The sequence below is a fragment of the Narcine bancroftii genome, chromosome 3 (genome assembly GCF_036971445.1).
Source record: "Narcine bancroftii isolate sNarBan1 chromosome 3, sNarBan1.hap1, whole genome shotgun sequence".
Lineage (NCBI taxonomy): Eukaryota > Metazoa > Chordata > Chondrichthyes > Torpediniformes > Narcinidae > Narcine > Narcine bancroftii.
Genome location: NC_091471.1, coordinates 52272537 through 52286994, shown reverse-complemented (window position 1 = coordinate 52286994; position 14458 = coordinate 52272537). Strand labels below are relative to the sequence as shown.

Sequence of the window (14458 nt, the reverse complement as noted above, 5' to 3'; positions counted from 1 at the left end):
TCCATACCTCCTGAAGTGAAGTTCCAATGAACATTGCAACAATGCCCCTAATTGGACAGGTCAGGAGGGGGTTATCCAGATAGGTCTGATTCCTAAACTTGCTGAACGAGACCAGATTTACAACTTCAAAGCAAAATTCCATCTTCCAAGCCCTTGAAGTTATATTTACTGTAATTGTTCTGCAACTTTCAGAATCAGAATCAACTTGATGGCCATGAACATGTGTCACAGAAATTGTTGTTTTGTGGCAGCAGGTGCAAAAATTGCTATAAATTGCATTTCCATAAATACACTATTTAAAATCAATAAACTAGTGTAAAAGAAGAGGAAAAAGTGAGGTAGTGACTGTGGTTCATTGTCCATTCAGAAATCTGATGGCAGACAGGAAGAAACTGTTTTTGTAAGTTTGGGTGTTTGTCTTCAGGCTCCTGTACCTCCTTCCTGATGGTAGCAGTGAGAACATGGCATGGCCTGGGTGGTGAGGGTCCTTGATGATAGAAGTTGCTTTGTTGAGGCACCGCCTATTCTAGATGTCCTTGATGGAGTGAACACTAATGCTCATGATGACTGTAGCCAAATTCACAACCCTCTATAGCTTTTTCCTCTCCTGTGCATTGGCACCTCCATATCTTTAAATTGTTTCAACCACAGTTGACAGTTAAATTTGTTCCCTGGAAAAAAAATTGCAGTTCTGACTGACATTTGTCAACTGCAAACTTTGTTTGCCATCTTCATTCTCTAAAATTCAGGAGTCCTCCAATATTCTTTGATTGTAAGATTCAGCTCGAGCAGTCTAGGGTCTTCCTCACCTCCAATCACTGTGCACCACTCTAGGATGGACTGGAGTGCAAAGGTAATCACATAGCTCATGATCAGCATTGCCTGATTCTACCTCCTACTCAAGATCCATGATCTTAACAGCCCCGGTAGGCCTGTTGTTTTCACTTCCTCCTGCCCCACCAGACTTGTATCATCTTCATTCACCCTTTCCCATGACGCCATTTGTCCTTGGTTCTTGGTTCTTGATTCTCCAGAATATTCTGTATGGAATTCAAACTGGAGGTAGAATTTAAACTGGAGCCCTAATTATCAATCTCAGTGAAGTTCTCCCCTTATGCATCACTGAAAGTTGAAGGAGCTTTAAGTTGAAGGTGCTAGGTTTGTTCAGGTGACATGAAACTATAATCCTCTAGCCGGGTCTATATGCTAAACCCACTCACCAATTCTGAGAGAACAAAAAAAATGACAGCTATTCAGGAGTGATGTGACGAAGCAGGTTGTTTTTTTTAAACAAAGAAAGTAGAAATCTTGGACACACTTGCACAAGAAGCTCTTGGTGGCAAAGCTCAAAAGATTGTTAGATTTATGCAAGATACAAGCGCAGGCTGGTAAATGGAGTTAAATTAAAGAACTCTGATCTGAGTATTGTATAGACTGGAGAGGTTGAATAGTCTCTGCTTATTGCCATGACAACAGAAACAAAACCAACAAAAGAAAGATGGTTATCAGCAGAATAAACTTTGTGGTTTGGCACTGGACATGAATCCTTAATGCTCTGAGCTAAAGAGCACTAAATGTTAAAGCATCCATAAAATATTGGTTAGTCTACCAATTAAATAATCCCTTTGAAACATAGGAGGAGGAGAATTCTGAATTTATGTGGATTTTAAAGGAACAACATGCTGTGCGGTGCATTAATGAATTAGAAAAATATCATGTCATCCCTGATTATAACAAAACAGGAAAGATCAACGCACAATAATCATCTAACGCTATTTCTGAACATAGTGTAAAATTGTCTTTTTAGTTCTTCGGGGCTGGCATTGAAATGCATCTTTCTTTCAAACATGATGCATCTATATGTAAAAAAGAAAATGCTTATTTGATTTTTTTTCTTTCCAGTGAAACCAGACCCTCCGGAGATAATTGAAGTAAATACTATTCCTGATTCCCCGAGCAGATTGGAAGTTAAATGGAGGAATCCACTGTCGTGGCCTGAGCCAGATACTATGCCCCTCAAGTACTTTCTGAGATACAAACCAGTCATTCTGGATGACTGGCAGCATGTAAGTGCTTCTGGTTCTTGCTACCACTACACAATGTAAACTGCAAATTATACTGTTTCACAGTTAGGCCATTTCTCTGAAGTTAAAAAATAATAATGTTTTTGATGCATCAAGCCCTCATTTCGCTTCAGCAAGAAAATTCATAAGGATTACTGATCAGGTTGTAAAACACAAAAGTCTACAGTCACTATGATTGAAGTCAAAACACAATGCTGGGGAAACTCAGCAGGTCAAACGGTATACTTTATATAGCAAAGATAAAGATACATAAACAATGTTTCAGGCTTGAGCCCTTCATCAGGTTATGAGCCTACCTTCATAACCTGATGAAGGGCTCAAGCCTGAAACGTTGGTTATGTATCTTTATCTTTGCTATATAAAGTACACCGTTTGACCTGCTGAGTTTCCCCAGCATTGTGTTTTTGCTTACTGGTAAGGTTGACCTTCTGCTCCTGGGAAAAAGAGCAAAGAACAGGTATAAATGTGCTGATCAAGAAATGAACATCTGAACCCCCTGGACAAAGATGGATACACTTGGTTTGGCAAACACAGCTTTGATAGAAAATTGGCTGAGCGAAGGAAACAGAATAGTATTGAAGATTTTTCTGTTGACCGGAGTGAATTGTATGGTGAACATCTCTACTGGCTAGGTCTAAAACAACTGATATGCTTACAATATATTAAGGTGTGGAACTTGGTCATAAACTTCATTCCCTTTAATGAAGCCCAATATTTCATTATCTCTCTTCATCATTTGCTATACCTATATGTTGACCCTCCCATTTTATGTCCCAGTTCCTATTGTACTAATATATATATATATATATATATATATACACACATATCCCTTTGCTGGCACTCTGTGTCTGCCTCACACCTAACTAACCCATTGAGCTTTGTGACATCAGCAAATTGGATTACAGTGTCATCAGCCCCTTCATCCAACTTATTCATTAAAAGTTAATAATGCCTCAGAAATGATCCCAGTGGCAATCCATTAGTTACTGATTTGGAAAAAACCTACTTGTCTCAATTCTTTGCTTTCTGTTTGCCTGACACTGCCTGATCTATGCCAATCAGAATCAGGTTTATTTTCATGAACACGTGTCATGAAATTTGTTGTTTTTTGGCTGCAGCTTTGTGCAGAACAAGGAGCAAGACTACTAAAAATTATATTTCTCTATATACAAGTGTTTTTTTTTAATTATTAGTGGAAACAAAAAGTAAGGCAATGTCTATGGTTCAGTGGCTGTTCAGGAATCTGATGGCTGGGGAGGAAGAAGCTGATTTGGTAACATGTTTGTCTCCAAGCTCCTGGACCTCCTTCCTGATGGTCACAATGAGAAAAAGGGTGATAGGCCTGGGTGATGATAGAAGCTGCTCTCCTGAGGCACTGCCTCTTAAAGATGGAGTGAAGACTAATTATGCCACTGGCTGAGTTTACAACCCTCCATTGCTTGTTTCTGTCCTGTGCATTGGCATCTCCATTGCAAATAGTGATGCAACCAGTCAAAATGCCCACCACGGTACACCTGTAGAAATTTGCAAGAGACTTTGGTGACATACCAAATCTCCTTAAACTCCTAATGAACTACAGCTGATGGCAAGCCTTCTTCATGATTGCTTCAACATGATGGTCCTAGGATAGTTCTTCAGAGATGTTAACAACCAGGAATCTGAAGTTTCTTACCCTCTCCTCTGCTGACCCTTCAATGAGCACTGATTTGTGTTCTCTTGGTTTCCCTTCCTGAAGTCTACAATCAATTTTTCTGATTTACTGACGAGTGCAAGGTTGTGGTTGTGACACCATTCAATTAGTTTAACTCTCACACTCCTGTCCGCTTCGTCATTGCCCTCTGTGAAGGTGTCATCGGCAAATTTATAGATGGCATTTGAATTGTGCGTATGACTGAAAGGCGAGTAGAGCAGTGGGCTAAGCATGCATCCTTTAGGTGTGCCTGTGTTGATTGTCAGTGGGTAGGAGATGTTGTCACTGATCTGCACTGACTGTGGTCTTCCAGTTAGGAAGTCAAGGATTCATTTGCAGAGGGAGCTACAGAGGCTTAGGTTTTGAAGTTTGCTGACCAGTACTAAAGGGATGATGGTGTCAAAGACTGAGCTATAATGGATGCAAAGCAGCTTGATGTAGATATGACTCTGTCCAGGTGATCCAGGGCTGAGTGGAGAGCTAGTGAAATTGCATCTGCAGTGGAACAATTGTGGCAATAGGCAAATTGCAGTATGTCCAGGTCTTTCATTAATTCCGGCCATGACCAACCTCGCAAAGGATTTAATGACAGTAGCTGTGAGTGCTACTGTGTAATAGTCATTGAGGAAGCTCACTCTGCTTGGGAATTGATGTGATTGATGCCCTTTTGAAGCAGGTGAGAACCTACGACTGCAGAGTGGGAGACTGAAAATGTCTGTGAACACTCCAGCTAGTTGGTTGGCACAGATTTTCTGTACTCTGCCAGGTACACTATCAGGGCTTGGTGCCTTGCAAGGGTTCACCCTCTGAAAAATGATCTGATGTTAACCTCTGAAATAGTTATCACAGGTTCACTAGCTTCTGCAGGGATTCTCACTGGAACAGTTGAATTCTCCTTTTCAAAGTGCACATAGAAGATGTTCGGGGAAGCATCAACTATTTACGATGTTAGTTTTCACCTTGTGGGATGTCATGGTGTGTATCTGATTCTGTCATTAACTTCAATCAAAATTGCTTTTTTGCCATTAAGATAGCCTTCCATTGGTTATAGCTGGTCTTCCTATAGAGTTCTGGATTACTGGTCTTAAATGCTATCAATCTAGCTCTCAGCAGGCTGCAAATCCTTTGGTTCATCCACTCACAGCATATATGCAAAGGCACACACTCATCCACACAGGTGCTGATGAAGTTAGTGCCAGCTGTGGCATATTCATTCAATGCTGAATATAAATCCTTGATATTCGTTGATGAAAAGCAGTTCTGCAACTGCTTTCCCACCTCCCTCAATATGTTTTCACTGTCTTCACCACTGCTGCCATAGTCCTCAGTCTCTGCTTGTATGCCAGGAGTAGAAGTACAGCCAGTGGATCAGACTTGCCAAAGGGCAGTATTCGATGGCACAGTAAGTGTTCTTTACGGTGGTGTAAGAGTTGCCAGGTATGTTGGCTTCTCTGGTTCCACAGGTGATAGTTTGTCAGACTTCTTCAAGCTGGTCTGGTTGAAGTCCATACAATGATTGGGAAGGGTGTGCTGTCTCATGGCTGTTGATTAAAGCCCCTCCAGAGCCAGCTTAATGTTACCCTAGTGTGGAATGTACACTACAACCAGGATGATGGCAGAAAACACCCTTGGTAGATCAAATGGACAACACTTGATCACCAGATGTTGCAGGTCCGGGAGCAGGATTGAGACATAATCGTTATGTTTGTGCACCACAATCAATTGACGATCAAGCAAACGCTGCAGCCTCTGCCTTTACTTGTGGCTGTTTTCCAGTCTGCACTGTGGTAGGTGAGTCCTTCGAACAACAGCACTCTGTCCTGAATGCTTTCATTCAGCCCAGGGCCAATAGGTGAACTAGGCCACTGCCTGGGGTGCAGACCTCATGGGAGCACTGTTGAGAGATTCCAACAGCCCCAGCACCTCTGCGTCAGTGGACTAGTTAGAGGTGCAGTGGGCATAAAATGTGAGTAAAATGTTTGTTTTATTTAAAAACTGAATTGATTTGCAAATTGTTTCCCACAGTTCTGATAGTCTGAGGGGAGGGCTCAGAGCTGGGAGTTCTTGACGCACGACTCTGAACCCTCCCCCTGCCCACTCCAAAATCCCGATTCCAATCCCTCCCCTGTCCTTTGGGCCTACTGCATTTGCACACCGGAGTCTGGTGTGCATGTGCGGCTGTAGGCCAAGAGAAGGGCTCAGAGTCAGCATTGGGAGGTCCAGTGTGCGCCCATAGGCTAACTGCCAAGGGGAGGGTTCGGAGTCAGGTGCTGGAATCTCCGGTCACCGGAGCCCCTGACGCCCAAGTCTCAACTCCGAACCCTCCCTTTTGCTTACACTGGAGCTCGCGGGTCACTCAGGCTACTTTAACAAGGCCACTGCAGGCACCTACAGTGTGAGAGTGAGTGAGTGTGCATGTGTGAGAGTGTGTGTGTGAAAGTGTGTGTGAGAGAGTATGTTATGAATGTATATGAGAGTATGTGCACACTAGTTCCAAATGAGTGGTTGTGGCGCTTTTTTTTATGTTAAATTCTGTCTCTGCCCCTCAGCCCGGTCAGCAACCCTTCCCACCCCCCCCCCCCCCCGCCCCAATGCACACTCAATCTGGCCTAGGGTGCAACATAGTCTGGCATCGGCCCTGATTCAGCCACATCTCAGTGAAACACATCACCCTGATGTTCCCCTGCAGCTATAATCTGTCTTGGAGTTTGTCAAATTTATTTTCCAAAGACTGTACATCAGCTGGGGATTGGAGACCTCAGGGCCCAGCATTTTAGTTTTACATGTAGCCCCTCCCCCCACCATCTCTAGAACCATGCGCCAACTACCTGAATCGTCTGCACTCTGAAGTTAGCTATTTCTGTCGATCATTCGGTTTTTATCTATCTTAACACAATGTTACTTACTGGTATTTTGGTATCTGTGACTGTGGATTTCAGCTGTAGTATTTAATGATTCCCATCAGAGCTGCACACCACTGAAAGGTGCCATCTTAGCATTCTTAACTTCTACATTAAATTGTAAGTGTCATCTCATTAAATCTCTTTGGTTCTCTTTATCCAGTCTGATTTCACTTTTCACTAAACTATCTTGATCTTTCTTGTTTGTCTTTCATTTTCCATGTGTCCTATTGCTTCTGTAATAATAGATTCTGGCATTTTCCTAACTGGCCGACAGTTTTCTGCATTCTCTCTCCCTCCTTTCCTAAATAAGAGAGTTGCATTGGTAATTTTTCAATCCTCAAAGACCCTAGAAAGTGTAGGGAATTTAGTAAAGTGCAAATAATATCCAAAATCACTGCAGCCCTTCACTTTAGATGCAAGGCTACAACACTCAAGGGACTTGTCAGCCTTTAACCCCGTTCATTTCCATCACAAGTTTATACACAATGACAGAGATTCATTAAAGTTTATTTGACCCTATTGCCCTTGATTAGCTATTTTTATTAGGATATTTTTAGTGTTCTTCTGCCATAAATATCAATTCAAAAAATTAGTTAGAATCCCTGCCATTTTTTCCATTTCCCATTATTAATTCCTCCATCTCCAAGGAACCAGCCTTTACTTTTGCTGGTCGTTACTTTTTTTTTAATCTACACACCTGCATAAGGTCTTAAATTATTTGTTAGCTTATTCCGCTTCTCACGGATTAACTATTCTAGATCGTCTCTGCCTGATTTCGGAAATATTCCCAATCATCTGGCCTGTCAACCTTTGTGACATTCAATGTTTTATCTTTTCATCTGATACAATCTTTAACCTCCCCGTTTAACCATGAATGATGTATTCTCTCACCGTGCCTCTCGCTCTCACTGAAAAATGCCTCAAATGTCACTCGCTGCTGATGCATTGCCTTACATGTTAATCTTTTTTAATCCCAGACCACTTTAACCATTTTTATCCCTGTACCATTGTAATGGGCATTTGCTACAATTAAGCCCCAGACAGAGATTTCAAATTTGGAATTGAAATTCTACAATGTTGTGATTACTCTTTTCAATAATATTTTTAGATCAAGTTATTTTTGGAAAATATAATAATACAGCATAGAAATAGGCCCTTCAGCCCACCATGACCATGATGCCAGTCTAACTAACCCCATCTACCTGTATATGGTCCATACCCATTTATTCCCTGCCTGTTCATGTGTCTGTATAAATGTTTCTACCACATCCCAACAGTGGATTACAGGCACCTAACATTACAGTGTGTAAAAAAAAAAAAAAGAAGTTGCCTTATGCATTTCTCTTAAATTTTCCCTCTCTCACCTTAAATCTCAGACCTTTAGAATTTGACATTTCTACCCTGTGGAAAAAGTCTCTGACTCTCTACGCTATATTTTTATGCCCCTGATAAATGTTGTTTGCTTTAATCAGGTCATTCTTCAACCTCCAAAGCTGCAGAGAAAACAATGCAAGGTTGTCTAAACTCTCCTGTAGCTAATCTCCAATCCCAGCAACATCCTGCTCAACCTCTTCAGGTCCCTCTGTAAAGCCTCCTCATTCTTCCTGTAGTGCAGTGAGCAGAACAGCACACAATTTCCCAAATATGTTCCAACTAAATTTTTATGCAACTGCAAACATGACTTCCCAGCTCTAAGACAAAATGACCTGACAAATGAAGGAAAGTATGGCATATACCTTCTTTAACACTTTATCCACTTGTGTTGCTGCTTTCAGGGAGCTATGTACTTAGACTCCAAAATCCCTCTATACACCAGTATTCCCAAGGTTTCTGCCATTTACAATAAACTTTCTTCTTTCATTTGACGTCCTAAAATTTAACAACCCATACTCGTCCAGATTAAACATCACTTCCAGTTTCTCCACCCAAATTTCTAACTCTTCTATATCCTGCTTTATATTTTGACAGCTTTGTACATTATAAATGTCCAAATATCTTTTAGATGTTAAAGCATCCTTGCTTCTATCACTTCTTCTGGCAGCTTGTTCCATAAACCCACCACCCTCCATGTCAAGCACAGGAACTTTTTAAAGCTTTCCCCTCTCACTTTAAATATATGCTGTCGAGGCCTACAAGGTTTGGTAAACTTCAATATAGAGCCACAGAACATTTACAGCACAGAAACAGGCCATCTTGCCCCTCTAGTCTGTGCCGAACCATGTTTTTGCTCTCTCTCCCACTGACCTGCACCCAGCTCAGAGCCCTCCATATCTCTCCCATCCAAATTCTTCTTAAATATTAAAAATGAGCCCACATTTAACACTTTAGCTGGAAGCTCATTCCACACTCTCACCACTCTCTGTGTGAAGAAGTTCTTCCTTATGTACCACCTAAACCTTTCCCCTTTCATCCTATGTCCTCTGATTTGTATATCTCCTACCCTCAGTGGAAAAAGCTTATCTAAATTTACTCTGTCCATCCCCCCTCATAATTTTAAATACCTTTATCAAATCTCCCCTCATTCTTCTATGTTCCAGGGAATAAAGTCCTAACCTCTTTAACCTTTCCCTGTAGCTCAGTTCCTGACGTCCAAGCAACATCCTAGTAAATCTTCTCTGCACGCTTTCTATCTTATTGATTCATTTCCTGTAGTTAGGTGACCATAACTGTGCCCAATTCTCCAAATTTGCCCTCACCTATGTCTTATACAACTTTACCTAACATCCCAGCACCTATACTCATACCTATATTTATGAAGGCTAATATGGCAAAAGCTCTCTTTACAATCCTATCCACCTGTGAGATCACTTTTAGGGAATTATGTATCTCTATTTCCAGATCCCTCTATCCTACCACACTCCTCAGTGCCCTACCATTTACTGTGTACGCCCTTTTCTTTGATTTGTCCTTCCAAAATGCAACACCTCACACTTGTCTGCATTAACCCATCTGCCATTTTTCAGCCCATTTTACCAGCTGGGCTGCAAGCTTTAAAACCCTTCTTCGCTGTCCACAATACCTCCAATCTTAGTGTCATCTTCAAACTTGCTGATCCAATTTACCACATTATCATCCAAATGATTGATATAGATAGCAAAGAACAATGGTCCCTGTACTGATCCCTGAGGCACACCACTCGTCACAGGCCTCCACTCTGAGAAGCAATAATCCACATCGACTCTCTGCTTCTCCTGTCCAGCTATGTCGAATCTATTTCACTACTTCACCATGAATTCCAAGTGATTGAACCTTCCTGACTAATCTCCCATACAGGACCTTGTCAAACGCCTTACTAAAGTCTGTGTAGACAACATCCACAGCCCTTCCTTTGTCAACTTTCCTGGTAACCTCCTCAAAAAATTCTATAAGATTGGTTAAACATGACCTACCATGCACAAACGATGTTGATCCAAATAATTGTATATCTGAACTCTTAGAACACCTTTCCATAATTTACCTACTACTGACATCAAGCTCACCAGCCTATAATTTCCAGGGTTACTTTTGGTGCCTTTTTTAAACAATAGAACAATGTGAGCTACCCTTCAAACCTCTGGCACCACACCCATTGCTAAAGACATTTTAAATATTTCTGCCAGGGCCCCTACAATTTCTGCACTAGCCTCCCTCAAGATCCGAGGGAATATCTTGTAAGGTCCTCTTCTTTAATCTGTATAGGTTCCCATGACCTCGTACTTCCCACTACCCTGTGCCTGTTTCCTGAGGAAAAGAAATATTTAAGATCTCCCCCATTTCTTTTGCTCCATACTAAGCTGGCCATTTTGATCTTCAAAGGGACAAATTTTGACCCTTACTTTCCTTTTGCTCATAATATACCTGTAGAAACCCTTAGGATTTTCATTCACATTGTCAACCAAAGCAATCTTGTGTCTTCTTTTAGCCTTCCTGTTTTGTTTCTTGAGGATTTTCTCTTACATTTTGTATACTCCTCAAGTCTTTCATGTGTTCCTTGTTGCCTATACCTGCTATGCACCTCTCTCTTCTTCTGAACTAGATCCCCAAAATCCAAGGTTCCCTATACCTTCTAAACTTGCCTTTGATCCTGAAAGGAACATACAAACTCTGTCCTCTCAAAATTTCACCTTTGTAGGTCCTCCACTTACCTAGCACATTCTTTCCTGAAAACAATCTGTCCCAATCCACATATTCTTCAGATTCTTTCTTATTTCCTCGGAATTAGCCTTTCTCCAATTTAGAACCTTAACCCCAGGCCTATACCTATCCTTTTCCGTATTTAACTGAAACAAATTGCATTATGCTCACTGAACCCAAAATGTTCACCTACACATACCTCTGTCACTTGTCCTGTTTCATTCCATAATAGGAGATCCAGTATTGCACTCTCTCTAGTTGGTACCTCTATATATTGATTTAGAAAACTTTCTTGAACACATTTGACAAACTCCAAGCCTCCACATCCTATGTTTCTCTCTTAAGCTTCTTGGCTAACCTACCATGAGGGACCTTGCCAAATACTTTATTAAAGTACATGTAGACAGCATCTGCTGCTCTACAATTATCCATATCACCACTCAGAGTTAATTAATTCTGCTTCATTAATTGATAGCAGATCCAAAATAACAGGATTAGAAGGTTGCATTGTGTTCACTTCTCAGCAACACATTTTAAGCAGGATTATCATAAATGGGGCAGAAGATATTTTTTGAAGAATTTCTGGATAAGGGACTTCAGTTATGTGGATAAATTGAAAAGGGGGCTGTTCTCCTCCTGAGGGGCTTAAGGGGGAAATCAGGAGAAATAGTTATAACAGTAAAGTGTCTGAATAAAATAACTAGAGAGAATCAGTCCCCTCATTGGCAGAAGAGTCAAGGAAAAGAATGGAATCAGCTTGGACTTAATGAGACAAATGGCCATTTTTGGATGGACTAAGCATACTGTGATTCTGAATTGGCCATTATCCTGAAGTTGCTTTCTGACCATGAACTTTACCCTGAGGGATAGCAAAGGTGGAATTTACATAAAAGAAAGAACTTAATTTCAGAATCTTTAATAATATTATAGGTTTAATTGCTCTACTATCTTTTCATTTGAAACAACAGTGGCTGTAACAAACTGGCTTCAAGAGAGTGATACCAGAGTGCATTGTTATATTCTTAATAACATGTAACACATAGATACTTAAGATTAATAATGAAGACATTTATTTTCACAAGACTATACTCAAATCATGTATTTACTTTTTTTTATAATGTGTACTAAAATTCTGCAGTAAAAAGCTATTATATTTGCCTATTAGTGTTAATATTAAAGATCAAGACACCCTATTTTGTAGGATGATTGCCTCTGTCTTGAGTAGTCTGTGAGATAGAGAGGATAGTTTCTGGAGAGAGTGACCTTGTTAGAAAATGTAGAAAGTAGGGAATTGTAATTTGCTTTGATGCCCTATATTGAATAGCTCTTCTAACACACTGTATAAGTTCATATTCATAATGGTCGATGGCATAGGGTACTGGAGAGTTAACTACAGCTTTCATGATCAGGGATGAGTAATCATCCGGAGGAAATTGGTGGAAAAGTTGGTTTTAAAAAAAGCATGGATAGTTTCTGTTTATTTTTTTCAACACTGGTAGATTTTTACAAAACACAGCCCTATCTGGGTGTAATGAAGTAAATGATAGGCCCATATTTATGGATCATGTGTCCTTGAAGACAAAGGACAAATAATTAAATATATGAAAATGTTGATGTTGCCTAACTCAACCCTTAAAAAGACAAAATATGCCTCTTATGTTAGGTGCAATTTATTATTCAAAAAATAATTTTGAATGTTTGGCATGTATAACAAATTGATCATGCAGACTGGATGAAATGAGTTATATCTCGTCATCAGTTCTGTAATGAATTAACTGAAACATAAGACACAGTGGTAAGAGACACAGCATCAGACATGACGATCATTTAATGTTTTTCATTAAAAGAATACTAGAAAAATGTCAATTGCTATCAAAGTGATGCATTTTTTCATATCCTTTATGCAGTTTCTTTTTAAAAACAATACATCTTAAAAGATAAACAAGTGATTTCCATGGAAACAGTCGGGCTGAAGCTAAGGACAATATGCAGAGAAACAAAGGAGTAAAATAAAGGAGGTTAAAGACCATGAACAAAAAGGGAGATGTGACAGTTGGGCAGTAAGGCAACATATTTGAGTCTGAGACTGGGTGACATTGGATACCTTGCCCAAGTTGCAAAGGGATTTGGGCCCTTTCAGGACCATCTGGATGTCAGTCTGCGGTGATAATGATCATACATCTCTTGGTGGAAATAATGGCTATCTGCCAAAACTATTATTAATGCACACTCGGCAAAATGACATTAGCATGGTTTTATTTCGGTCTAGTGCTGTTTGATGCAGAAATCATCTTCTAGAAGAGGGGGAAGGGGAAGAAAAGACTTTCATGAGATAGCTGTCACAGGAGACAGCTGAATAACTGTTTTTTGCAATGCTAATGGTTCCGCAATGCACTGGGTATTGATTGCCCATTAATCTGACTGCTGATGGTTGGGCAAAGTGGCTTTTGGCAGCAGCACAAAGCCTTCAAGAAACAGACCCAGGAAGAGAAAGAGAAAAAAATATATACATCTGAGGCATGTGACTTTGTAAGTATCTGGCCACGGCCAGATTAAAGAAATGTGGAGTTCTTTGATATAACCTCAACATTGGCCTTTTCCATTTTTAAAATGACCCTGAGACAATCAGAGCTATTGTACTCCAGATGAAATAGTTTAACTCCCAGGCTTTTGACTATTGCATTTCTGAATTAAGCTGCTAAATATTTACAAATGTTATTTACTAAAGAAACAAAACATTTCTCTGCTAAAAATGCAATTTATTTTATCAATTTGTTTCAGAGAAAAATTATTTGGAGGGCAATAGCTTCAACAGATTAATGAAATATATGTTTTCTTTAATCCTTTTAAAATGTGTAAATTAGATGTTAAGAAAAAAAACACATTAGGAAGATTTCCTGGCTTTAGCTTGGGTTGGTAATAAAGTGCTAAATTGCTCCTAAACCATGGAATCTACCCCATGCAGTGACCCCTATTGCAGAATGATTGCATGTGTGGATATTAGGTGAAGACTAAAATCAGCTTTGAAGTGTAACACCAAGACTCCTTTTCCTCATATCAATGAATGAGGAGAAGTAAAACTATTAGCTGGCACAATTGTACTTCAAAATAAATCAGGAGACAGAACTTGGAGGCTAGGGGAAAGCTCAGATAAAAATGGCTTGTATCAATTCAAATCATGGATTGATTCAGGTTGCAGTAAAATTAGATAATAAGAGAATGAATCAAAAACTTTAGCCAAGGAAGATGACTGAAAAGGAAAGTTGAGTCATGTTTTCCTATCATAAATTATTAGTTACAAAATGTGGTGGGTAAACATTATATCAAAGTTATATCAATAGCCATTTTAAATAATAAAATTATTATTCTAGTGCAGTGAAATGGTTAAGAACCCCATCGTATCAAAGCAATTGTTAGTGCACTATTTTTTCACTTTCCCATCGCTTGCAATGAGTCTCCATACCTCCAATAACTTCATGCAGTTTCAAAGGCATGCCTCTTAATTTGGTGCAAAGTGAGTCATGAGCTAATTACACATTTCTACCAGCTATAATTCTACATGATAATGGCACCATGAACAGGGAAAGGGGACAAAATCGTTGCTTGGCATAATCCTGCCTTTATCAAACACCAACAGTTAACTGCTTTCCAAAAAGGTGTGATCACTT

The 14458-nt window shown here is 39.9% G+C and overlaps 1 protein-coding gene across 4 annotated transcripts in view; it reads left to right on the top strand.

Annotated features, from left to right (window-relative positions):
• Positions 1–14458, top strand: part of cntfr (ciliary neurotrophic factor receptor) — a 385486-nt gene that overhangs the window by 292709 nt on the left and 78319 nt on the right. For all 4 annotated transcript variants that reach the window (XM_069924086.1, XM_069924085.1, XM_069924088.1 and 1 more), the window contains one exon: positions 1903–2066. In XM_069924086.1, the coding sequence (XP_069780187.1) occupies positions 1903–2066 (164 nt within the window). The remainder of the gene's footprint in view (positions 1–1902; positions 2067–14458) is intronic.